This window comes from Acipenser ruthenus, chromosome 3 (genome assembly GCF_902713425.1).
Source record: "Acipenser ruthenus chromosome 3, fAciRut3.2 maternal haplotype, whole genome shotgun sequence".
In the NCBI taxonomy this organism is placed as follows: Eukaryota; Metazoa; Chordata; class Actinopteri; order Acipenseriformes; family Acipenseridae; genus Acipenser; species Acipenser ruthenus.
In genome coordinates this window covers 38,999,826-39,026,646 of record NC_081191.1, presented here as the reverse complement: position 1 = coordinate 39,026,646, position 26,821 = coordinate 38,999,826, and the positions used below count along the sequence as shown (strand labels likewise).

The following is a 26,821-nucleotide window of genomic DNA, read 5'->3' as shown; positions in this document are numbered from 1 at the left end:
TTAATATTTCAATCAATCAATATTTATTTTATATAGCGCCTTTTATAGTGGACCACCGTCACAAACCGTACTATGTTTAAATGTGTATAACTATATTCCAATGCAATTTCTCCTAGTTACCTATGTCTGAGCAAAACCCGTATCCATCCTGCACTTACGTCCGTTGGAGCAATGAAGAGGCTTGGTTGTTAATATCCATAAGGGAAGAGGATATGATGAGGCAGCTTGATACAATGCACAATACGAACATTGTTTAACCCACTCTCAAAATAAAATGTGGTGTGGAATTTTCGCGACTTATTTCTTGGGAATCAGCAATATGGGCAGCAGTGACCGGAGGGTTGTGGGTTCAATCCCAGGTGGGGGACACTTCTGCTGTACCCTTGAGCAAGGTACTTTTACCTAGATTGCTCCAGTAAAAACCCAACTGTATAAATGGGTAATTGTATGTAAAAATAATGTGTAAAAAATGTTGTATGTAAAAATAATGTGATATCTTGTAACAATTGTAAGTCGCCCTGGATAAGGGTGTCTGCTAAGAAATAAATAAATAATAATAATAATAATAATAATTAATACAAAATTATCCATATTGAAGGTAGAATTCCACCGACACTCCTAACAAATGACTTATCGCCAACATAAGGGTCCTGTATGTATCTGTTTATGAAAATCACATTATCGGTGGTAATGAAACAGAAGAGGATGATGATCCAATTAAGTGTGCCACTTCACAGGCAGGCGATTAAGGAAAGAAACAGCTTTAATGAACAAGAAGATACAGTAATAACTGGAATATATGATCATGAGCAGATAGAGACCATAAGATAAAAGCATAAAAAGAGCCTTTTTTTTTTTTTTTTTTTTTTTTTTTTACAGCAAAAAGGTTGGTTTATCACTGCTGCTGTACCCTTGAGCAAGGTACTTTACCTACATTGCTCCAGTAAAAACCCAACTGTATAAATGGATAATTGGATGTAGAAATAATGTGTAAGAAATAATGTAATTGAATGTAATAATAATGTGATATCTTGTAACAATTGTAAGTCGCCCTAGATAAGGGCGTCTAAGAAATTAAATAATAATAATAATAATAATAATAATAATAATAATAATAATAATAATACTACTCAATATTCCAATTCTTTATTAAGCAGAAGCAGTCATACAAGTACAGCGCAAATGAGGATGCTATATTTGGTATAAAGAGATACAAAACAAGCTAATGAAACAAAAATGTGATACAAAATAAAAGTATACCGTCGGGTTACAAAAATAAAGATAGCCATGCATCTCTAATAGCAGTAGCATCCGCCCCCTCCCTTGTAATAGCCCATACACCTGTTCAACGACCACTCTGATTTGGCACTGTTTATTATTAATAAATATCTAACAACCCCCCCCCCCCACCACCACACACACACACCCAGATGACGTATGAAAAGCAGTGTTAACGACAACACTAAAACATAGTATTAAAAAAGCAGGCACTATCCATCAGCAAATCAGATCTTTAATAACCATTTACGTCAAACACAATGACACATGGATTTTTTCTCGTGAAACTTTTCTCTGCTCATGTAAACAGTATTATGGGGAGTTTCCAGTGCTGGCTTTGTGCCGCATCAAAATCACTTCACAACGAAATGTTAATGACACCACGCCGACACTGGCGCAAACCTTAAAAGACGGCGCAAAGCATGGCTCCAGAATCGCATTCCAGCACAAAAAAGAATGACTTTGCAAACAAGGTTGATTCATTGGAAGACTGAAGTTTAGTTTTACATTTCCTGGTGATTTCCTCAAAGAAAAGAATTCTTGGCTGTGGTCTTTTTAGATAGTAGGTATTGATGTCCAGCATGAAGCTGTCCTTTCCAACAAGCCCTGCCATGTTTCAGCAGCACAGAGTTTGTCTGGAGCAGATGTTGAGGGAGTTTGTTTTGAATGTGTAGAGAGTTTTTTTGAATGGCAAAAGAGAGAGAGAATCTGTGACACAAGCAGTCCCTTTTCAAACCTTAGGAAAACAGACAGTCCTTACACATTCTGGTCTATTATTACACAGTATGAGACTAACAGAATTGGTCATCTTCTTGAGAACACTCCCATTTTCTCCAGACAAAGCCTTGTAAAGTAGATATCATGGACACTTTACACTGTAATGGGAACAAGTACCTCCAAAGAGAGTGTTTGTCTTAACGATACCATTTTTGTTTATTCAAAACAATAAAAAGAAGCTTGTGCTCACAGCTGGATGTCTTTGAAGCTAGCATAAGTGGGGGTCTTTAAGCCAGAAGATACTTTGTGCACAAGTTTTCACCCAGGTTTAGTTAAATCCTTATATTATCTATACAGTATAATACATTGTATATCTTTTATTCTCCACAACACATAACCCCTCAGTGCTACAGTAGTCCTAGCCACCTTCTGGACAATAAACACATTTTCACTTTTTTTTATTTTTTCTTGGATGATGGTCACTTTTTTTTCTTGGATGACTGTCTTAGTAAAGACATTATTTACTGTAGCCAGTTATATTTCCTATTAGCTACTGACAGCCTGACAGCTTGAAAAGAAAGCCAGCAGTAAAATATAAAAAAGGATTAAGTTTATGTTTTGTGCAGTAGAGTGAGTTGTTCTAATGCTTGTGTTCCAGAGCAACGCGGCTGCCAGGACCAGAAGCTTCTCTCTGCTCCCGCACGGCGGCTCCAACTCTGCATCGCCGAGCAGCCAGAGGCACCTGTCTCACAGTGGCGGGCAGAGCATCGTCACCATCACTCACCACAAGTCTCCCGCGGCAGCAAGGAGAGCCAAGAACCAGTATCCAGGAGGGCTCCTCGAAGTCAAAGAGGTAGGAGATGGACTGTTTCCTGGACTATCAACAGTGTGGTGAACATGACGGCAGCAAGCGGTTTGCTACGAATAAAATGTACATCTGCTTTTTAAAATTAGGGTTCTGACTAGCTTGGAATCATTTATTTAATCAGTTTTACCATTAAACAGTCAAAATCAATGATGAAAGTGAGTTATGTGCAGATGTCCAATTGCAGTGTCATCCACAGTAGGCTGGATATTTACAGTAGGCTGGATATGACCATTCAAGTGAACAATCACACCAGCTGTTCAGCTCACAAAGGCTGCCTATAAAATGAAAGAGAACATTAACTTTTGGGACCTCGCTCATGTGCTGTGTAACATTTAACTGCTGCAGGAACTGTGGAAAGCAAAGCCCTTGTCAGCGATAATGTCCCTCCTGTAGCCGGGTCAAAATGCATCTTTCACACACAAGTTTTCGATGACTGCTCTTTACTCCCAGGAGCCCATAGTTAAACAGCGACTACAGCGCTTTCATTCAATAGTTAGCCCAACAATATCATGTTTCTGTTTGAGACCAGCAGTTTTGGATTGCTTTTCCTTATGGTTCTGCTGGTGGTATCTTCGGTTGAAGGAAGATTTCAAATAATGGGACAACTGCAGTTTGCCAGCCCCCACTTGTTCTATTAGCCTTCTAAATATGTTGGGTTCACGTGCATCATATTGGGTTTTATGTTCACCTGCAGCACCTGGATTTTAATATATTTTAATTGCAGCTGTTTTAATGCATTTAATTATCTGTATTATTTAGTGGTAATTATCTGTTTATTTTTTAGACATACATGTTTTTTCAAATATGTGATTGTTTTATGTATGACGCAATTATTAATCCAAAGTTTGTGATTGAGGTTGAAGTTTTTGAAATATTAAACTAGCAGTTTCGCCATCTTTGTGAGAAAATAGAAAACGTATTTGAACGTTAGGGTATTTTAATATGAAACTATTTATAGAATGGTAAAGCCCCTAGAGTTTCCTTGGAATAAAGGCAATTAGCAAAGAGCCAAGGCAGAGGATCTGAAGGTTAGGCATCTGGCAGAAATACAGCATGCTGATTTATACACACGGGGTGTTACACAATCTAGATTTTAAAAGTTTTTTGGTTGCTAGAAAATGTTCTTTTGACATGGCATTGCCCCGAATACTTATTATTCCAAACTTTGAGTAGTAACAAGACTAAAATCAAAATGCAGTGGTCGGGGGCCATGTCCCATTGGGAAAGTAAAGACAGAGTGGAAAGTTCACAGCAGTTTGTTTCTGTTTCAGTGCTCGGGTATTATTTTTCACAGAGAGAAGTGATGAGTCACTGTTAAACAAAGATCATCTTTGTAAGAGGCCAGGATAATGGTTTCAGTTAAATTCACTGTGCCTGATGTAATGTAGAGGGTTCTTCAGAAAAAAAGATAACCAGGTCCTGCAGAAAATGGTGTTTGTGGAGCTGAACCAAATCACCGGCAGTGTGTCAGAAGGCACCATGTTGAAGGAGGGACTGTCATTGGGAAGAGGCATTAAACCAAGGTCTCGTCTCTTATTGCTCTAAAGAACAGTAGGTGTGTTAATCAGCCCTGATGTCATGGATGAATTCCAATGAAAAATGTAGACACTCTACCTCTTCTGTAAATTTAGGGCTTCTGATTTTCAGTTTTAACCGACAAACAATAAAACACCCCTGATACAAAAAAAAAAAAAATGAAATTGGTGTATAGCCAATAAACACTGGAAAAGCAGTGGAACTGGTTACTCAGTTCACATTGCCTTCACCCTACTACAAAACCCTAAACAAAACAAAAAAATACCTTTCCCAGTGCAGCTGGTCAATGTCCCTCCTTGCTGACTTGTATCTGTCAGTGATTCGTTCTGAATACTTTAAACCTACCCAAGTACTGAGTGGCAGCAAATTCCTACATTTCTATTGGAGACTCCGCTTGAGAGATTTAATAAGAAATTACAATTAGAAGGCTTGGTCATCGGATTTAAAGTATATTAGTTAGATAATGAGAATTTAAAACAATTGCAAATTGTGGCGAAATGTAAAAAAACTGCCTGATAACACAAAAAAACCAGAATAATCTGCCCGTGACCATAAGGATTTTGTTGTGGAAGACAGCAAAGGAAAGAAGGTAACTTAAGTGTGCAAGTACTGTCGAGGTACTATACATATTGTGAAAGAAAGTGACTGAAAACAATAATTTCATACAGTGTATAAAAAGTGAAAGCCTAGAAGAGAAACGATTTGCATAAGCCCTAGTTATATTTTAATTCTAAAATCTGGAGCCTTGTAAGGGGTGATTCTAATTAAGTGCATGCTAAAAAGCTGGAATTGCGCAAAATCCTAACAATATCCCTTGGCTATAGTGTGGCTATTTACTTTCTTGTATATGTACCATTTTCTCCCCGTTTCAAGGGCATAATTAAGTTACCAAAGCCATTAAATGACCAGCGTATTCAAAATTAATTATTGTGAGAGTACAGTGCTCCCTCGCTATAACACGGGTCTCGAGGAGACACATAATATGAGCGTTATAAACGGGAGAGGGTGTGGGGGGCGACGCGGGACACAACACACATCTGACTAAAATACAAAATAAAATAACTCCCTCTCTGTAATTCAGATATAGTGAAGCAAAAATGTAACTTTCTGTGAATTAACCATGCTATATTTGCTATATATATATGCTATATTGCTATACAATGCTATATTTTTTACAAAAAAAAAAAAAGTAACATTCCCACTCGTGGATCATTTTAATTAGCAGTTTTTAAACTATAATAGCCTGGCTAAACGGCAGTCGGGAGTTCAGTTCGAAGTGACAAACAAGCAAACCAAGTGTGAGAAGGAGAGTGGGTCGGGCGAGGGGAAGAGGAAATGGGGAATGGGCTCGCCCCAGGTTCGGATACCGGAGTGGGGCTGAAGCGAAGCTGAAGCGTCTCGTCTCCCGGAGAAAGCTGCAGCTCCTCTTGCAGCAAAAAAGTGCCAGTGCAGCTTTTCTTCAGTTCAGATACTGTACCAAAAGGGAGAGACAGAAACGGAAGTTAGACTGAGAAGCTGTTTAGTTTGAACAACACTGGTATTGTATTTACTGTAGAAATGTTGCACTAGTATAGGGGATTGGGGGACATGATGTAGGAGTGTTATATTCCGAGGCGTGTTATAATTGAGAGCCTTATGGCGAGGGAGCACTGTATATCAATATTGGTGCTAACATTATAGAGGCAGTCATTATTTCCTGAGGCTCGCTTCATTTGTTTTTTGACAAGTTCATAAATTACAAGCAGAGGCCGGTTTTGGATGTTCTGTCAAGGGAGAAAGCAGGCCTGGACTGTGCTCTCTGTGCAGCAGTTAACTTTGGGTTTAATGCCATGGACAAGTATTAACCTTTTCCAAGCAGTTTTTTACATCCTGAAAGCGAAACTAAATGATCAGCTTTGACCGGCACTGTTGAAGTTGAGGGAGCAGGAACTGAATACACTTTGATGCTTTTTCTTAGGGTAAATGTACCCCAGAAAAAAATGACCAATGTTTTTCATGCCAATTTATGACATGTGAATTAAAAAAAATAAAAATAAAAACAAAATTGCTGCAATGTGGACAGCACGGGATACAGCAATGGTAAATTAATGCATGGCTTGTAAACACTGCAGGGTGTTCTGTAACACTCCACCCATTACAAATCCGATACTAATCTGGAACATCTTATCGCCTGTCCTCTGCAATAAAAAATGAATTCGATCATTAAAAATAAATCAAAGAATCACAATTTTATATATTTCTTTTTAATCCGTTGAAATTGAGAATGGCATTGCCAACTGAAAAAAGGCCCTGTGACCCCAGATGTCCCGCCATGTCCCTTCTTTAATATCAAAGAAAGGAAGGGAATGAATAATAAATATATATATATATATATAATGCATGCAGCACCTACAGTTATCTAAGGCTGACCTTGAGTTGTTTTCTATCTGCTTATTAAATGTAATGCATTCCATATAACATATTCTGAACTAATGGGTCAGGAGTGTATAGTTAAATATTCTAAGCAGCCCCGAAAATCCCTCCAGGATGTCATTAAAAAAACATCACAGGCAACAGGTGATGGAACCTCTGACCCCTGGGTACCTGCATTTCAGCTTAAGTACTTTAATATACAGTGAAGGGAAAAGTTTAACTAATTCCTTTCACTAAATTACAATTTAGACTGGAGATGACCTTTCTAGCTAGCTACTGTAGGTGAAGCCACAGAAATTGATTCTGTTATAATTAATTTATTAATTTATTCAAAATAGTTAGTTCAGTTCAGTTGTATTTTATTTATTTAACCAGAAAAAACAGTGACATTAATGTGACTAAGTCATGTAAAAAAATATACCACGTGCTTCCCAGCAGTTCCTTTTCAAGTACAAAATGTAACCATTATTGTATGGGTATTTACCTCTTAAGACTAGAACTTCCGCGGTTATACTCGTACCTAAAACCGCCGCCAGGAGTCATTATGACAGTTACATTTTAAACAACATCAGTATTAAAATGAAAGAAACTATCGGATACAATTCAAAAGTTTTATTCAAGCACGACATATCAAACGTCTGCACAGCCGAAACACTGTATTTAAATTAACAATTAAACATAAAAGGGTTTATTTTACCACTGTGACAGAGCGGTTGCAGTACTGACGTCCCGGACCAGGAAGAAGCAATACAAAAACAAAGGCAAAGGTAGGTAGGGGAAACGAGATGCGTTTGCGCTCGGGTTTTAATAATAAATCAAACAATAAACAAAACACTCTATAACAAACAAAAGGGCTCGATGGCCAACCAAAAAGACAAACACAAAACAGGCTTTAAACAAACCAAAAAGAACCACTCACACTCTCTCTCACACACACGTCGTCTCACAGTTTCAAACACTCTCCTCCTTACAAACACTCACCTCTAACAAACACTCTCCTCCTAACAAACCCAACCACTCCCTTTTATACAGGTGCCTGGGCTAATTGGGCAATTCGCACCTCATTAGCCCAGGCACATTCCACACATTCCTCACACATAAATTCACTGAACCACACCCCAAACTCACTCACATCCACTCTAAACAATACAAAAAACACAGAACCACCACAAAATAGGCTGCACCCCATCACACACCTCCCCTCCTTGTGTGCAGCACAACATGGCCTAAATGGCCACCTCCCCCCTCAGTCTCAAAGTCCCGGAAGAGGGGGAAGCACAGTGTCAATGGGGGTGGCCATGGTGGGAGGTCAGGCACCCCCCAACTCTTCGTGGCCGGCAGCTCCCTCTTCCGGGGCTCCTGCCACACACTATCCTGCCGCAAACGTGCGGCTGGGGGAGCTGGTCTCCTGACCTCCCCCCCCTTCTTCACGGCCGGCATTTCCCCTCCGTGGGGCTCCGACCACACGATCTCCGGCAGCGAAACTGCTGCGAGGGGAACTGGTCTCCTGATCTCCCCCCCTTTCTGCATGGCCGGCAGCTCCCCTCCGTGGGGCTCCGGCCACAGTGTAGCGACCCCAGGCGAAGCAGGACCCTCAACGACCCCAGGCGAAGCAGGATCCCTGGCGACCCCAGGCGAAGCAGGATCCCTGGCGACCCCAGGCGACGGCAGCAGCAGCGGACCCTCGGGAGGCGACGGCAGCAGCAGCGGACCCTCGGGAGGCGACGGCAGCAGCAGCGGACCCTCGGGAGGCGACGGCAGCAGCAGCGGACCCTCGGGAGGCGACGGCAGCAGCAGCGGACCCTCGGGAGGCGACGGCAGCAGCAGCGGACCCTCGGGAGGTGGAGGCAGAGGCAGCTCCTGCTCCTCTCCCTCAGGTGGTGGAGGCAGAGGCAGCTCCTGCTCCTCTCCCTCGGGTGGTGGAGGCAGAGTTAGCTCCTGCTCCTCTCCCTCGGGTGGTGGTGGTGGAGGCAGTGGCAGCTCCAGCTCCTCTCCCTCGGGTGGTGGTGGTGGTGGAGGCAGAGGCAGCTCCTGCTCCTCTCCCTCGGGTGGTGGAGGCAGAGGCAGCTCCTGCTCCTCTCCCTCGGGTGGTGGCGGTGGAGGCAGAGGCAGCTCCTGCTCCTCTCCCTCGGGTGGTGGCGGTGGAGGCAGAGGCAGCTCCGGCTCCTCTCCCTCGGGTGGTGGCGGTGGAGGCAGAGGCAGCTCCTGCTCCTCTCCCTCGGGTGGTGGAGGGAACAGCAGCTCATCTCCCTCCGGTGGCACTGCTGGCTCCTTCGCCAGCGGGGTTAGAGCTGTTGGCGCTGCCGGCTCCTCCGACAGCGGGGTTAGGGCTGGTGGCGCTGCCGGCTCCTCCGACAGCGGGGTTAGGGCTGGTGGCGGGCGTCTCCGCTGGGCTCCCTTAAGCAGCAAAAACAGCGGCTGCTGTGGAGCCTGAGCTTCACGCCCTCGTCCCTCCCAAAAAAAAATAGGGGTTTGGGCCTTCAGCTCCTCCCCTCCGGACACAGGACGCACCGGCTCCTCCCTCTCGGACCGTGGACGCACCGACTCCTCCCTCTCGGGCCGTGGACGCACCGACTCCTCCCTCTCGGGCCGTGGACGCACCGACTCCTCCCTCTCGGGCCGTGGACGCACCGACTCCTCCCTCTCGGGCCGTGGACGCACCGACTCCTCCCTCTCGGGCCGTGGACGCACCGACTCCTCCCTCTCGGGCCGTGGACGCACCGACTCCTCCCTCTCGGGCCGTGGACGCACCGACTCCTCCCTCTCGGGCCGTGGACGCACCGACTCCTCCATCTCGGGCCGTGGACGCACCGACTCCTCCCTCTCGGGCCGTGGACGCACCGACTCCTCCCTCTCGGGCCGTGGACGCACCGACTCCTCCCTCTCGGGCCGTGGACGCACCGACTCCTCCCTCTCGGGCCGTGGACGCACCGACTCCTCCCTCTTGGGACGTGGACGCACCGACTCCTCCCTCTTGGGACGTGGACGCACCGACTCCTCCCACTCGGGCTGTGGACGTTCGGGCTCCTCCCACTCGGGCTGTGGACGTTCGGGCTCCTCCCACTCAGGCGCAGGACGTTCGGGCTCCTCCCACTCAGGCGCAGGACGTTCGGGCTCCTCCCACTCAGGCGCAGGACGTTCGGGCTCCTCCCACTCAGGCGCAGGACGTTCGGGCTCCTCCCACTCAGGCGCAGGACGTTCGGGCTCCTCCCACTCAGGCGCAGGACGTTCGGGCTCCTCCTCCCCTGGCTCCTGCTCTGGGCAGTCCTCGTCCTCATGCCCATAAGCAATGCACATGGTGCACCACCTTGGCTCCCTCTGCTTCCTCCTCACTTTTCCCCCTCTCTGCCTCCTTCTGCTCACCTTCCTCCTTTGGGCTGGTTCCTCCTCCTCTTCCTGGAAGGGGCAGACAGCCACCGTGTGCCCATACACCCCGCAGGCAAGGCACCAACCTTGGTCCTCCAACCTGCCGAGGAGATCCTCCAGCTCACTGCAGCCGTCTCTCCAGTTCCAGCCTTCCATTTTTTTTTTTTTTTTTTTTTTTTTATTTACTTTTCCACAAAAAACAATTTTCGAAAAAAATAAAAAAAACGCCCTTTGTATTCCTGGTCCGGCTCCTGGAGGCGTTTATCCCACGCAGGACACCATATGTGACAGAGCGGTTGCAGTACTGACGTCCCGGACCAGGAAGAAGCAATACAAAAACAAAGGCAAAGGTAGGTAGGGGAAACGAGAAGCGTTTGCGCTCGGGTTTTAATAATAAATCAAACAATAAACAAAACACTCTATAACAAATAAAAGGGCTCGATGGCCAACCAAAAAGACAAACACAAAACAGGCTTTAAACAAACCAAAAAGAACCACTCACACTCTCTCTCACACACACGTCGTCTCACAGTTTCAAACACTCTCCTCCTTTCAAACACTCACCTCTAACAAACACTCTCCTCCTAACAAACCCAACCACTCCCTTTTATACAGGTGCCTGGGCTAATTGGGCAATTCGCACCTCATTAGCCCAGGCACATTCCACACATTCCTCACACATAAATTCACTGAACCACACCCCAAACTCACTCACATCCACTCTAAACAATACAAAAAACACAGAACCACCACAAAATAGGCTGCACCCCATCACAACCACACATAAAACTCTACTTAAAAAAATGAAAAATAATAATAAAATAAACATTTCAAAAGAAACCATTGTCTAAATAGGTGTAAACAGGTATGTGTACATAAAAAAAACTGTAAAAATGAAATTATTTTTAAATTTAAAATGAAATAATTGATTGCTGCTAAGTCCAGTAGAGATTTGTATATAAAAAAAAAAAAGAAAAAAAATGACTTGACAGGAGAGCTGTTATAGATAAGTACTTGTTACTTTTTTTGATATATATGTGGCTTTTCCATGCATGCGTGCCTGATGGGGACAAAGCACTACTTTTGGATGCCCCTATTACATCAGGGCATATGTTTGGTCCCGCGGTGGACAAGATGCTACAGCATGGGAATCCACGAAGGAGCTGGTTTGCTTGCCTCCCAAACAACCACCTCCAGTGCGTAAACCAGCGGCAAACTGCTACTCTAGGCCCCAACAGCCTCAAAGACTTGCACAACTGGCTGCGCCGTCTGCCAGAGGTGAGGTTTGGAACCGGCCCCCGGCTGCTTGCCACGGAGGCTTTAATAGGTTCCGCCACCCGGCACATAGTGCCACAGATTCTTAATGGGATTGAGATCAGGACTTTGACTGGGCCACTGTAGGACATTCACCTTTTTGTTCTTGAGCCACTCCAATGTTGCTTTGGCCTTGTGCTTGGGATCATTGTCCTACTAAAAGGTGAATTTCCTCCCAAGCTTCAGTTTTTTAGCGGACTGAAGCAGATTCTCTTGCAGTATTTCCCTGTATTTTGCTCCATCCATTCTTCCTTCAATTTTAACAAGATGCCCAGTCCCTGCTGATGAGAAGCATCCCCACAACATGATGCTGCCACCACCATACTTCACTGTAGGGATGGTGTGTCTTGAGGCATGGGCAGTGTTAGTTTTGCGCCACACATAGCGCTTTGAGTTTTGGCCAAAAAGCTCTATCTTGGTCTCATCTGACCACAAAACCTTTTCCCACATCTTTGCTGGGTCACTCTCATGCTTTCTGGCAAACTCCAGGCATCCTTTCAGATGGTACTTTTTGAGTAACGGCTTCTTTCTTGCCACCTTCCCATACAGGCCAGTGTTATGCAAAGCTCTTGATATGGTTGACTGGTGCACCATTACTCCACTCCCAGCCACTGAACTCTGTAGCTCCTTCCAAGTGATTGTTGGCCTCTCTGTGGCTTCTCTCACAAGTCTCCTTCTTGTTTGAGCGCTGAATTTTGAAGGACGGCCTTTTCTTGGCAGTGCCTGGGTGGTGTGATGCAGCTTCCACTTCCTGATTATTGATCCAACTGTGCTCACTGGGATATCCAAACACTTGGATATTATTTTGTACCCTTTCCCTAATCGATGCATTTGTATTACTTTTTCTCTGACTTCTGTAGAATGCTCTTTGGTCTTCATTTTCCTTCAGATTCACAGCCTGACCAATGATCCTTCAAGAGTAGGGTTTTTATCCAGAAAATATGACAGCAACTTTAATGGTTCACAGGTGGAGGCCAATGGTAAGGTAATTGTGTCCTCGTTAGGGCAGTTTCTTTCATCGGTGTAAACTGGAAGCTTCCACAGCACAGGGGTTGAATACTTATGCAAGCAAGATATTTCAGTTTTTTATTTTTCTTAAATATTTCCCAACATAAAACCAATGTCACCTTACAATAATTGATTATGAGTTTCAGTGTTTTAAAATAAAATATCAAACAGAACGAAATGTCAATGTACCATTTGTAATTCAGTAATATGAGAGAATTGGTCAGGGGTCTGAATACTTTTGCAAGGCACTGTAGATAGATATTATATATATATATATATATAGATAGATAGATAGATAGATAGACAGGCTTCAGTGAGTTACATGAAAATGATTTCATCTAGGGTTTCTGTGATGTCATAAATTACGAGACCCATATATTATTTTTTATAATACATGGATACCCTTGTGATGCTAATATTAAAGAAGACGAGGTTCAGCAGCATAGTTCTTTTTTTTTTTTAAAACTTAGTGTTTCGGTGCTGTACAAACGTTCTATGTCGTTATCTGTTTCTCCAGTTTCTCTGAGATACGAATGTACCAGCTTTATATATATATATATTTTTTAACGTATTCTCATTTTGTTGATCATTAATGAACATTTCTGTACTGTGGGTGTTGTCGAGTGATTGAAAACGAGACATTTTGTGTTTGAATTGAAAGTGGTGGTCTGGAGGAGTCGAATGGGTCAAAGTTCAAGTATTTTCCTGTAGAGGAATTATCACATTTTGAAATCACTACTGTAGTATTATGCTTTTTTTAATGGCTAAGGATACAAATATAGCCTTGTTATTGTCAATTAGAGCCAACAGCCAATATTTAAGGAAAGCAGTCCAGTCTGCTAGAGGCTGCTGTGTGAAGAGCCCGTCTGTGTGTCATTTAAAAGGTACTGTGTGAACCGTTTTGTTTTGTAACTGTGTGTGTTCATTTTAACAAGTAAACAGCTTAGCTGTCCTGTTTATTTAGCTAGATTCCTGCCGTGTATAGTCCATGCTCCAATGTGAAGCTAGGTTTTTGTTTTGTTTATTTTTATTTGTGTCAAAATAAAAAGTGCGCTACCGTGCGTTTAAAAATCCATTTCCTGTGTGTGCGTCAGTCACTAGTGCTGGAAAAAGAACCCGAAGTAAGCGTCTTTTACAATAATTTATATATATATATATATATATATATATATATATATATATATATATATATATATATACACACACATAACAAAAATATTGTCTATAATGCAAGACAAAATGACATTTTAACCAAAATCCTGGATTCAACATTCATATATTAACAGCAGTTCTGGCTCCTCAGAGGAGGCAAGTCTCTGTTATAAACTCCTATCAGCTATTAACCACAGTACTAGCAGTAGAAGATCATGTAATCTAAGCCCAGAGCCGAGAGTTTTTTTTCATCAGAGGAGACAAGCCTTTTATAGCATACATTTACAAGTAAAAACAATGTGCACAGACAGAACAAAACATTTAGATGGTTGAACAGGACTAACTTGCACTTATTATTCTGAGCTCCGCCCCTCTCCTTAAGCACAGCTGGACTGGCTGGAGGCAAGGCAGACTGTCCCGCTTCGTCCTGCCACGGAGATTTCTGCCGTCGATCAGGGTATTGTGCACAATACTCATTAAGTGTTTTCCTCTTGCGCCCCATTTTCAAATCAAACTAGTAACTGTCACCGTATATACATATAATAGCTTACTTACACCTTAACCCGCTAATTTCAAAGTAGGCACTTTGAATGAGAGGCTATAGCTGGCAAATGAAAGTGCATAGTCGGTCTGATGATTGACAGTCATTTAAATGAATGAGAGCATTCTAGCGCTGCTTCAGCCAACGAGATCTGTCAGGACAGGATGAAATGGCTGACGGTGCAACTGCACTAGCCTATTAAGGAACCGCTGATTTGACTGACAGCGACCCCTAGCCATTCAGAGTGGAACGGAGACGGGACAGACAACAAGTATAAAAACTACACAGACAAGATGATTTCTTAAATTATTATTTTTGGTAAAAAAAAATAAAAAATAGCGAGTGGTTTTACCGATGTTTATTCCATATAAATTTATTTGTCAAACTCATGTTTTTTGGGAATTCAACGTTTTTTACCGATTACAATCGAAAAGTCTAATTAGAACAGTAGGAAAATGTAAAAAACGTATGGGACAGTAGACAAAAAATAAACTGTGTCACTGCTTGTGACAAGATGGCTTGCAGGTGACATCAGACCAGGGAGGACAGACACAGCACTGGGGCATGGAAGCACTGAAGCGCACATTTAATAACAAATAAACAAAATAAAAGACTTAAACAAACCAAACAAAACAATTATACAAAACAAAACAGCACAGTGGCCAACAGAAACAGACACGGAACAAAACAAGTATCGTGCTAGTCTAAATTGTTGTATTTTCTGGTTTCTTTTGCTTTACCTCCCGACTCTCGTTCCGCCTCTGAACACACTCAACCCCATTCAGCCAAAGCTGCAGGTTTTTATATTGATGTGGCTGACCTCAAACTGGCTGTCAATTAGCCAGTGTGAAGACAGCCACATTCTACAAAAGTATTTCTAGCAGGGAAGTCTTTTTTTTTTTTTTAAACTTCCCTGCCAAACAAAACATCAATAAATAATAACTCATTTTTAACACAAATGCATTTAAATCGTAATAATACAAAATACACACAGGGGCAGGGGTGTACCCCATCACACTGCTCAATAGCGTGACTGTTTCCAATGAATCCTATGACTTCAGCGTTGTTGACAGAAGTTGTAGTTTTCCTCTGCATTTCTAATGATTGGAAACACCTTTCAGCGTGTACCAGATAAACTACTATACCCAGAAGACACAGCACACTTTATGCTTCTTGCATTGTGACAACAGTAGCGTCAGTAAAGTGACAATGGTAGCGTCAGTAAAGTGAGATGTATTTTAAAAGTTTCAAATTATGTCCTTTCTCTGAGAATAAATCTAGTTGTTGGTTTTGTTTTTTTCTCTGTTAGTGTTTGTTGGAAGTCGTATTTATATTATTTTAGCCCTTCCCCAGCAGTATTTGTTAACTCTCATTTTCGCCTGTACAGTATTGTGACGGGGTGCCCGCCCCTTATTAATTTATATTTTTGTACTGTTATGATTTATTAATGTTTTTATGTATGTTTGTGTTTGTTTCTTTTATTATTAATATGAGTTTGCGTTTGTGTGTTTTGGATCGGCAGGAAGGGGGTAAAATTCCTCCCTGCCAAAATACATGTGAGAATGTGGCTGGAGCCTTAATTGAGTTGTTAATTATTGATTAATTGGGCTCCAATTAACTATAAAAGTCAGGAGAGTGTCAGAGGAGAGACGCAAGTGTGTGGGAGAAAATAAATAAACAATTGCTACATATGCTGGTTTTGCAACCAGCATACTACTTGTTTAGTGTTTCTGTTTGTTTGGCCAACGGGCCTTTTTGTTTTGTAGTGTTTTGTGTTTGTTTAAATCTTTTGGTTTTGTTATTTAATAAACGTGCTGAGTGCCTTTGCGCTTCAGTTTTGCCCCGCCATTCCTTGTGTTGAGTCTGTGTTTCTGGTCTGACGTCACCCTCTGCAAAGCCACCTGTTCACATGTATATAATTATTTTGTTGGTCATTTATTTAAGTTTAGCAAATTAAGTCAATAGGATGTGCTTGAATTTTTTCTGCCTTTCTCCTGAATATTGTATGCAAAGTATGTTATTGACACGGTCTTGAAATCGAAATGCTGTATATTTTTGGTTGTATACAGTGCCTTTTTAAACATACACTGGCAGTGTGTAACAGTTAAGTATATTAGAATAAACTATGATGGGCTACTGTTTTCTTTTCTCTGTTTGCTAGTGGAGAAAATGTTTTTAACAGCCGAAATTGTTGTAAAACCTGTTTAGACTGCACTTGTAGATCTACCCCGATGCGCTGGACTTACCAGACCCAAGCACCACGTTACTAGGTCCTCAGCTGATGCAATATCCTTGCACTACTAATATGTCATTGGAGTTATAACTTGTTGTAATCCTAACTTGTTGCATCCTAGCTCATATTGTATTTTATTATTATTATTATTATTATTATTATTATTATTATTATTATTATTATTATTATTATTATTATTTATTTCTTAGCAGACACCCTTATCCAGGGTGACTTACAATTGTTACAAGATATCACATTATACATATTTCACATTATACAGATATCACATTATTTTTACATACAATTACCCATTTATACAGTTGGGTTTTTACTGGAGCAATCTAGGTAAAGTACCTTGCTCAAGGGTACAACAGCAGTGTCCCCCACTGGGGATTGAACCCACAACCCTCCGGTCAAGAGTCCAGAGCCCTAACCACTACTCCACACTGCTGCCACTTTTAGTAGTATTATTTGCACTTACTGTAAACGATAATGTATTTAAATATGAATCTTGCTTTGTAACCCTGTATAGTACTGCCCTGTAACACCTGTAAGTCGCCTTGGATAAGGCATCTGCCAAATAAATACATTATTAATAATAATAATAATAATAATAATAATAATAATAATAATAATAATAATAATAATAATAATAATATGAAAAGTGTTGTCAGTCAGAATGTAATAATAAGATTCTACTGCTGCTTAAGGGGACTCCAAGCCCTCAACCTGGTCGGTAATGCTTGCTCACCAGAATTTTGTTTAAGTAATAGTTTTCTATGGAAGTGTTTGTTAATATTTCTTCGATATGGAAGCAGTTCTCAAAATAGAGGAAACACAGCGGCTCTTTCTTCACTCCTTTCCTTGAACTGCAAACCAACAAGATAGATCCAGATTGAAAGAAATGTATAGTTGTGCACCGCACAGCAGTAGAGAAGTCATCCAATCAATCACACCTCAATGCGCTTTATAATCTTTTCCATTTTATGTTATAAAAAGGATTTATAGCGGCAAGACTTTCAAGACGCACACACACACACACACACAGACATGCACACACATACAAATCAAAGGTTTAAGTCCAGATAAAAAAAAAAATCTCTTATAGCGTTTCACTCCCCAAGGTTTTCTGAACAACATTTCAGGGTTGTATAGCATGACTTATCTTGTTTGCAACTGATCAACATTACTAAAAGAACAGATTTCATATACAAGCTTTTACTTGCAACACACATCAACTCCAGACTGATAACCTACAAAAACAATGACCATGAAACTTTAACAATGATAAGGTGAGCCAGTGGAAGATGTACATAGTACTGTACATAAGGATATGCTCAATAGCAAGCACTGTTTAGTTTTTTACATTATCGTGTATGAACTTGATTGCAATTATTTATATGCATTGTTCCTTCTGATAATACATATATTGGTTTAATTATTTAAAAAAGAGGGTGAAAACTTATAATATATATATGAGTGGCTGACATTTTCTACCTTTTGATTCTTAATTCAATTTTACCTGTTGTGCATAGTGCCATCTGCTAGGATATAATTATTTGTCTAAGTCAGATAATTAACATAAAATCAAAAAGTGAAACCTGTTTTTTTGTGATCTGTAATTCTGATTCTTCATTGTCTACTTTAGATGGCTTTTTCAGTCCTGAACTTGACCTCTTTTACAATAGTGAACTGCTGTATCATACAGTAGCTTCAGTCATGTTGTTGATGGGGCATTCTTGTACCACAAGAACATCAGAAATGTGAGCTTTAGATAATGATGATTTTAATGTGATTTTGCATTGCTGTCTCTCCTGAAATTATCTTTTCATCATCCAGTTTTAAAGTGCTGTATCTCCCTTAAGAAATCAATGTGTGTGCTGGAATCAGTATTATTCACATATGGTTTGTGATTAATGTGTCTATAAATAAGTATGTCAAAGACATGTGTGTATAAATAACTATGTCAAAGATTTCACAGACAATTCTTTTTAGTTATTAACATTCGCTCTCACAGCATAGACCTCTCGAGATCATTGTTCATATTCTCTTTTGTTCAAGAGGTTGTTGACTCGCACAGTTCCAAACACATGCATTGGTTAAAACAATTTGAAAGCCAAAAACAAACACAGTTACAAAATAAATCCAATTTCAAAATTGTGTTGCAATACAAAAGCTTTAAGGTATTGCATATAGACTTGTACAATGTATCTTAAGTGCTTGACGCATGCAGATGACTGCAGGTTTTCTGTTTATTTTAAACTAGATGTAGAAGTTGAATGACTCAGGATACTTCTTAGGTTGTTCCAGTTTTTGTTCTACAGAACAATGGTTCCCTTTTAATCACATTACAGGTGTAATCAGACCCCATAGTGCAGTGAATAAAGCCAAGAACTTCATCTAGAACTTCTGAAGCAAGTGCCAGATTAGATACTGGAGACGTGTCTCATTCTCAAAAGTAATTTACCAGAAATGATACATTAGATGTTCCAAGAAGGTCACTTTAAACTAAAGTACTGTATTCAAGCTGAGGTGAATTAGTGGAAGTAAAATAATGAGATGGTTTCATGGAGATCCACAATCAATTTGAATTACGTTAGCTGTGTATAAATGAGTCAAATGGCAAGAAAATGTGCAGCCAAGAAAGGTTGTAATCTGTAAAACAGTGATATAAATGTGTGGGATATACAGTAGCCTCATTTTTAAAATGTAGAAAACATATTGGTTATGCATATGACATTCCCTAAACTACAATGGTCTATAATATTGGAATCTTGCCTACAAAAATGAAATATTTGCTGTGGAAGCGGTTTCATCTTTAATGGAACTGCCATAGGGTTTATTTGCATCTTTAATAACGACACTCTTCAGTATGTTGTTTAAAATTATGAGATGTTATAAAAACTGCCTTTATCCGAGGCACAGAGACTAGGGTGTGTGAACTATGCATCAGCTGCAGAGTCACTTACAATTATGTCTCACCTGAAAGACGGAGCACAAGGAGGTTAAGTGACTTGCTCAGGGTCACACAATGAGTCAGTGGCTGAGGTGGGATTTGAACCGGGGACCTCCTGGTTACAAGTCCTTTTCTTTAACCACTGGACCACACAGCCTCCTATGTAATGTAATTTATTGTGTTGTGGGGTGATTTGTTATTTTTTTTTCATATGAGCTACACATCCCAAAAAATATAGAAATATGAAAAATAATAAATAATATTTTTAAAAATTGCCAATTTCAACCTCTTTCCAAGGGGGCTCCCGAGTGGCGTATCCAGTAAAGGCGCTCCACGTTGAGTGCAGGATGCGCTCTATAGTCTGGATGTCGCGAGTTCGAGTCCAGGCTATTCCTTTGCCGACCAAGGACGGTAGCTTCTAGGGGTTGGCGCTCAATTGGCCGAGCGTCGCCCGGGGGGGGAGGGAGGGCTAGGTCGGCCAGGGTGTCCTCGGCTCACCGCGCACCAGCGACCCCTGTAGTCTGGCCTGGTGCCTGCGGGCTTGCCTGTTAGCTGCCAGAGAGCTGCGTTGTCCTCCGACGCTGTAGCTCTTGGGTGGCTGCATGATGAGGTCCGCAGTGTGAAAAAAAAGCGGTCAGCTGACGGCACACACTTCGGAGGACAGTGTGTGTTCGTCTTCGCCCTCCCGAGTCAGCGCAGGGGTGGTAGCGGTGAGCTGAGCATAATAAAATAATTGGCGATTCCAAATTGGGAGAAAATAATAAAAATAATAATTGGCAACGACTAAATTTATTAAAAAAAAAAAAAAAAGCCAATTTCAACTTGCCAAAAAGTGAGATTGGAAACATTATTGCCCTGTTTGAGGTACAGTTATATTTCAGTATAAAAATAAAGAAACCACACACAAGTTATCAAGTAAAATGTTTATTTTTTATTTAAAAAAAAAAAAAAAAAACTTTGATATTAAGAATTTTATTTGGGAAGAAGGGAGACAAAAAAAAACTTCCATATTGTGCTGTATTTATTTATCTTCAAAACTACCCTGCAGTTGAAGTGCTGGGCTGGGGCACCTCCAGATCTTTCTCCTCCTCATCATCATCCTCCTGCAGCAGCTCTTCATCAAGGTCAGCCTCCATGGTGTACATGCCCTCGATCTTCTCCTCAGTCAGGGCCCTCCTCCTCTTCAGTGACTGAACCAGATGCTAGAGCTGATTGTCTCCATCCATTTTCTGGCTTACACACACCCACATAAAACATTCAAATAAATACAAATTATTATTAATAATAGTAATAATACTAATAATAATAATAATAATAATAATAATATTCTCCATCCTTTTTCACACACAGAAAAAAAGGAAACTAATAATGACTGTTCTTTACACACACACAGACACAGTAAAAGTAAACTAATAATAAAATACATGGCTAAATAATAATAACTACAGCTAAATGTCTTTGTTCTTTACATAGGCTAACATCTGCCCTAGATTGCCCAGTAACCTCATCCTCTCGGTCACACTGCGTTCCAACTCCTTTTGACTGGAGTTTGTTACCATCCGAGTGCTCTCCTACCAGACCCCAGCCTTGTCTCAGTGATGCTCCCTCACATTTTGCGGTCCTTCTCTCTTTATTTGTTTTTCTAGGACAGAAAATAGGAGAAAACATTTCGGCTTGAAAAGGAAACACATCACCAATTCGTTCCTTTTTCTTTTTTTCTGCCACGTTTACGTGTGCGGCTGAGACTGCCATTAATTCTTTGAATTGTGGCCAGTCTCGGCCCAGAATAACTGCATGTGGCAACCTTTCCGCCACCCCTACTACCAGGTGGCATTTTATCGGTCCTACCGATAAGCATACTTTTAGTGTGGGGTATGCCGCCGTGTCTCCATGGATACAGGAGATGGCCACCTCACCTTGTGTCCGCCACAACACACCGCCCAAGAGAGCTGTTCTAATTTAAGGTTTGCTCACATCCTGTACTGAAATACGAAAACCAAAAACGCGTAGTTTATAATCAAAATAGCGAACTGGTTCTCAATAAAAAAGCAAAACTGGGGAAAAAAAAGATTCCAGTTTTTTTTTTTTTACTATGGAAATCGGGTAACCCTAGTTTTGATGGCAATGAGAGACCGCACTCAAAAAAAAAGTCAACGCATAAGCTTACAGCTACTGAAAGTTTGCAATATAATTTATGAATAGCAATAAGTTGAGGCATTACTCACCTCTTCTGTGGGGCAGGAGTGTAAATCGATGATTGAATTTATAACCTATTTTAGGTGGCTCATCTGAAATGAGAAGGCTGAAAGGGGGCATGAGATTGTTCAGTGGGACACGACGGCGGTAGCGTCCTCAGGGCCTCTCTCTTCTCTCATCTCCTGTTGATCGCAGTACCGGCAACCCACTTCGCTGCACAGTCACCTGGACAGGCCATCTTCGTTGCCGTGCTTCGCCCCTGGTCGATGCTGGATGTCGACTTCTAAGGTTTGGAGCATTTCAAGTCAGCACGCTACTTGCCCTTCTGGTTCCTGAAATCGCTGCAACCACTGTAGTGAGGCATGATCGGTGCGGAGCACAAACTGATGACCACAGAGGTAGGGGGCGGTAGTGTTTGATGGCCTCCACTACTGCCAATAGCTCTCTCCAGGTCACGCAGTAGTTGTGCTCCACTTTGCTGAGGGCATGGCTGTAATATGCCACCACTCTACAGCACAGCTCAGATGCCTACATTGTTTGCATCTGTGTCCAGGGTAAAGGGCGCTACTGTGGATGGGGCGGAGAGCACAGGGGCGCTGGTCAGGGCATGGCGCAGTCGGGAGGAGGCACGCTCGTGTTCGGGGGTCCACTGGAAGTGGGTGCTCTTCTCAAGGAGGCGGTGAAGGGGGCTAGTGATGGTGGCAAGTCCTTTCACAAGCCTTCAATAGTAAGAAGTGAGACCCAGCAAACTGCGGTGTTGATGTGATGCTGGACCAGGCCGGTCTGTCCTCCATCCTCCGGCTAGCACGCGGAGTTGGCCGCTCTCCTGTTCATCCAGCCCCTCGCTACTGCGCTGGTGCACCCTCTCCACCACCTCACCTCGCCTTGCTGCAGCTACATTAGCCCTCTTCCTCGCATCGATGACAGCTGCCCAATCAACGTCCGCAATTGCACCGCAGTGGGTTCCATCTTGGCCAGGTTGGTCTCACTGGCCCACTGGAAGATGTCTGGCCGGACTAGGATGACAGTAGACCTGGTGTCTATCAGCGCGGTGCAGGGCACGCCCTCCAGTTGGCAGTTTAGGTGGAGATGTGCCCTGATACTGGTTCTCTCGACGATGGCTGGTGCAGTGTGTGCTGCATTTGTGTTGGTGTTAGAAGAGTGGGCTGATGGTTCCCCTGTTACATCGGCCTGCACTCGTTTCCTGCTGGTGGCAGGTTGGATCTGGGTCGCAGCTCCTGTCGGGGGCAGTTAGCACGGATGTGGCCGGGTTGACCGCAGGCGGTGGGTGGTTGATGTGGGTGGGGCCAACCGCCCCAACATGGCCTGCTGGAAAGCCACGATCTCCCGCAGGATCTCGGCCAGTTGTGTGGTGCCCTGTTCGGTTCGCTTCCTTCTCGTTTGAACTGCGGGCCTCTGAGTGGCACTGCTGTCTTCCCAGGTCACATCCAGTTGCCAGCTGGGCCAGGCTCTCTCCTGCTGCCCACTCTCATCCCTGGAATCTGGCTCACAGCAGCTCTGGTTCTGCAGTACTGCTGGACTGGCATTGGAGGGCGGCAACCAAGGTGTGGTAACTGCCCGTCTCCTCCTCGGCCAGGTTCAGCAGCACCATCTGGGCATCCTGTCTCAGTGCCACTTTCAGCTGCTGGGTCTTGTCCTCTTCGGTCCAGCTGCACAGTTTGCACCAGCACCACCAGTTGAGCATGAAACGCCTCCCACCTAGTGGTGCCGTCAAAACTGGGCAGCCACTGTCAGGCTGGCTTGCCTGATGCTCCGCTCATCCCTCACTGTTCTGGTTCTCCAGCGCAGCACTCTGGGACCCAGCCGGGCCCTGTGTGCTCTGCCTCCAGTAGGCGCCGCTCTCCGCCGCTGGTTGCTAGTCTCACTGCCTCCCCACTGCCTCCTTCTTGCCGATCATCCCTCCGTCTCCTGGCAGCTTTTGCTTCACTCTGCCTGGATTGATCTCCATCCTGCTTCTGATGCCAATGTAGCGTGTCGGCAAGGCAGAAGAAAGACTGCTTCCAGGAACAAAGACCCAAACTGACAGGCACAGACCCTTTTTATTCCTTCGGTCCTGCCCCCTTATATGCAAATGAGGGTGCAGAACCCCACACACATGCTATTGGCACTACCCTTGAACTTGACCCAATCAGAACAGACATTTTAACAGTCAGTCACATCACAGCAAGCCACAGCGACAGTACAACACAGTTACAATATATAATTCCAATCTTACAGACCATTGTCCATTTCGCAGCCCTGCAACCTCTCCACTTTTCTGTTTTATTGAAATGATTTATGATTTAAAATTGACTGAAAATAGTTGTGGCAACAGCAGCTGCTTTACTTTTGATTTCTGAGAAGGGGCATAAATAAACATATTAGTATGGTGATGCATTTCCTTATCTAAACTGCACAGCTTTAGGGGAAAAGCTGCTAATTTTGCAGCTAGCTGCTATGTAAAAAGCTGAAAAGGTTAAGCTGACTGTACTATGTGCAATTCAACACCAGATGTTTAATGTAGTGCTGGTTATACCAGGTTACTCTGATAAGTGGTTTTAATTAAGGTGACACATCTATGTACTTCAGAATAATTATTATTATTATTATTATTATTGTTATTATTATTATTATTATTATTATTATTATTATTGCTTATGTGGTTTAAAAAAAAAAAGGTATTGTGTCCAGGAAGCCAATTATTAAATATGCTGACTGTAGTAAGGAATAGGTTTGATGCTGAGAGAGACTGAGTCGCTGTTATGTTGAACGAATGTTGGCGAACGTAAGATTTAAACCTAGAGGTATATTCTCTTCAAGCTTCTTGCTGGGAAGGAAATTCCAGCATTGTATACTCATCAGAGCTGATGATTTGCTGGTTGTGCTGGTTCAGGAGACGAGGAACTGGTTAAGCTGATCAAGCTGGTCTTTTACCTTTTAATAAATGTATTATTTGTGCTTAAGTTTATTTTGTACGCCACTGTACTGGAGAGAAAAATTCAGACAGTTGTAAAGGAATTGATGTTTGAAAAATCAGCTCTGCCAGATAATGATTAATGCTGCAAGACTGGAGATCGCAATAAAAATTAGGCTGTACAGCGGCGTACCAAACAGCAGTCTCACTTTTGCCACAGACATGCGAAATGAGGCCAGTGGAAAAAGACATGTTGTGATCTCAAACTGGAACGAGTTAGATAGCTGTTTAAGATGACTGCCAGGCATTGTTTTCTACAACATAGGTTTATAACCAGTGGATTACTTGTGGTCTAAACCAATGTCTGTAACTCACCACTCCAATAAACTAGGTGTAACAAAATCCTAATTGCTGTTTACCAATGTACACTAATTGGCATGTTAACACTCCAATACCTGATCTACAGTGCGAGTGCTGAGAAACTCACTGCATTTCTGGCTTAAATAATTATTTATTTATTTTTTTAAACTAATGTATCTGTATGACTTTTTTTGTTGTACAGATAATGAGCCAGATAGAGGGCCAGCAGAAGAACCTTGTGCACTCTATCGAGTCTCTCCCAACTAGAGGATCTCTGTCAGCCTTGGATCAGGACCTGCTGCTCCTCAAAGCTACCTCAGCTGCTGCGCTCAGCTGCCTTGGGGAATGCCTGAATATCCTGCAGCAGAACGTGAGCAGTGTGACCCAGCAAAGCAAGCCACTGCCTACAGGTGAGTGGGAAACGGGCTGTTGCAAGACTGACTGGACAACAGAGGCTGTGGGAAGGATGGCAAAGCAACCGAAATGTTAAAAAGCGGGGTCAGTTTACACTGAGCATCTCTTTCTGAATAAGGTTGGAAAAAATAGCATTAAAATGGTGTTTTATAAATGTAATTAAAAGGGGAGCTTCATAATCCTATACTACAGTGGCTCTCAAAAGTATTCACCCCCCCTTGGACTTTTCCACATTTTATTGTGTTACAACATGGAATCAAAATGGATTTAATTAGGAGTTTTTGCCACTGATCAACACAAAAAAAGTCCATAATGTCAAACTGAAAAATAAAATCTACAAATTGTTCTAAATTAATTACAAATATAAAACAGAAAATAATTGATTGCATAAGTATTCACCCCCTTTGCTGTGACACACCTAAATACGCTCTGGTGCAACCAATTGTCTTTAGAAGTCACATAATTAGTTGAATGGAGTCCACCTGTGTGCAGTTAAGGTGTTTCACATGATTTCAGGTTAAATACACCTGTCTCTGGGAGGTCCCACAGTTGGTTAGTACATTTCCTAACAATAACTACATCATGAAGACGAAGGAACATTCAAAGCAAATCCGGAATAAGGTTCTTCAAAAGCACCAATCAGGGGTAGGATATAAGAACATTTCCAAGGCATTGAATATCCCCCAGAGCACAGTAAAGTCCATTATTAAGAAATGGAGAGAATATGGCACAACAGTGAATCTGTCTAGAACAGGCCGTCCTCGTAAACTGAGTATCCGGGCGAGAAGGGCACTAGTCAGGGAGGCCACCAGTAGGCCTATGGCAACTCTAAAGGAGTTAGTCTTCCACGGCTGAGCTGGGAGACACTGCATACGACAACAATAGCCTGGGTGCTTCACAAAACTGGCCTTTATGGGAGAGTGGCAAAAAGAAAGCCATTGTTGATAAAAACACACATCAGATCTCAGCTAGAGTTTGCCAGAAGGCATGTGGGAGACTCTGAGACCAAGTGGAAGAAGATTCTATGGTCTGATGAGACCAAAATAGAGCTTTTTGGCCTCAATGCTAAGCGCTATGTTTGGCGCAAGCCTAACACCGCACATTGTCCTGAGAACACCATCCCTACTGTGAAGCATGGTGGTGGCAGCATCATGCTATGGGGATGCTTCTCTGCATCAGGGCCTGGAAAGCTTGTGAAGATAGAGGGCAAAATGGATGCAGCAAAGTACAGAGAAGTCCTGGAGGTAAACCTGTTGAAGTCTGCAAGAGACCTGGGACTTGGGAGAAGATTCATCTTCCAGCAGGATAATGACCCCAAACATACAGCCAAAGCCACACTGGAGTGGCTTAAAAACAAAAAGGTCAATGTCCTGGAGTGGCCCAGTCAAAGCCCGGACCTCCAATTGAGAATATGTGGAAAGAGTTGAAAATTGCTGTTCACCAAAGGTCCCCATCCAACTTGACGGAGCTTGAGCAATTTTGCAAAAAAGAATGGGCAAAAATTGCAGTGTCCAGATGTGCAAAGAGACTTATCCAAATAGACTTATGGCTGTAAT

At 42.6% G+C, this 26,821-nt stretch overlaps 1 protein-coding gene across 1 annotated transcript in view; it reads left to right on the top strand.

The window, feature by feature from the left end:
- The window catches only part of LOC117394366 (oxysterol-binding protein-related protein 10-like), a 130,137-nt gene that overhangs the window by 56,419 nt on the left and 46,897 nt on the right, over window positions 1-26,821 (top strand). Inside the window, exons 5-6 of the mRNA XM_033992578.3 lie at window positions 2,654-2,848; window positions 25,054-25,261. Coding sequence (XP_033848469.2) covers window positions 2,654-2,848; window positions 25,054-25,261 — 403 coding nt within the window. The remainder of the gene's footprint in view (window positions 1-2,653; window positions 2,849-25,053; window positions 25,262-26,821) is intronic.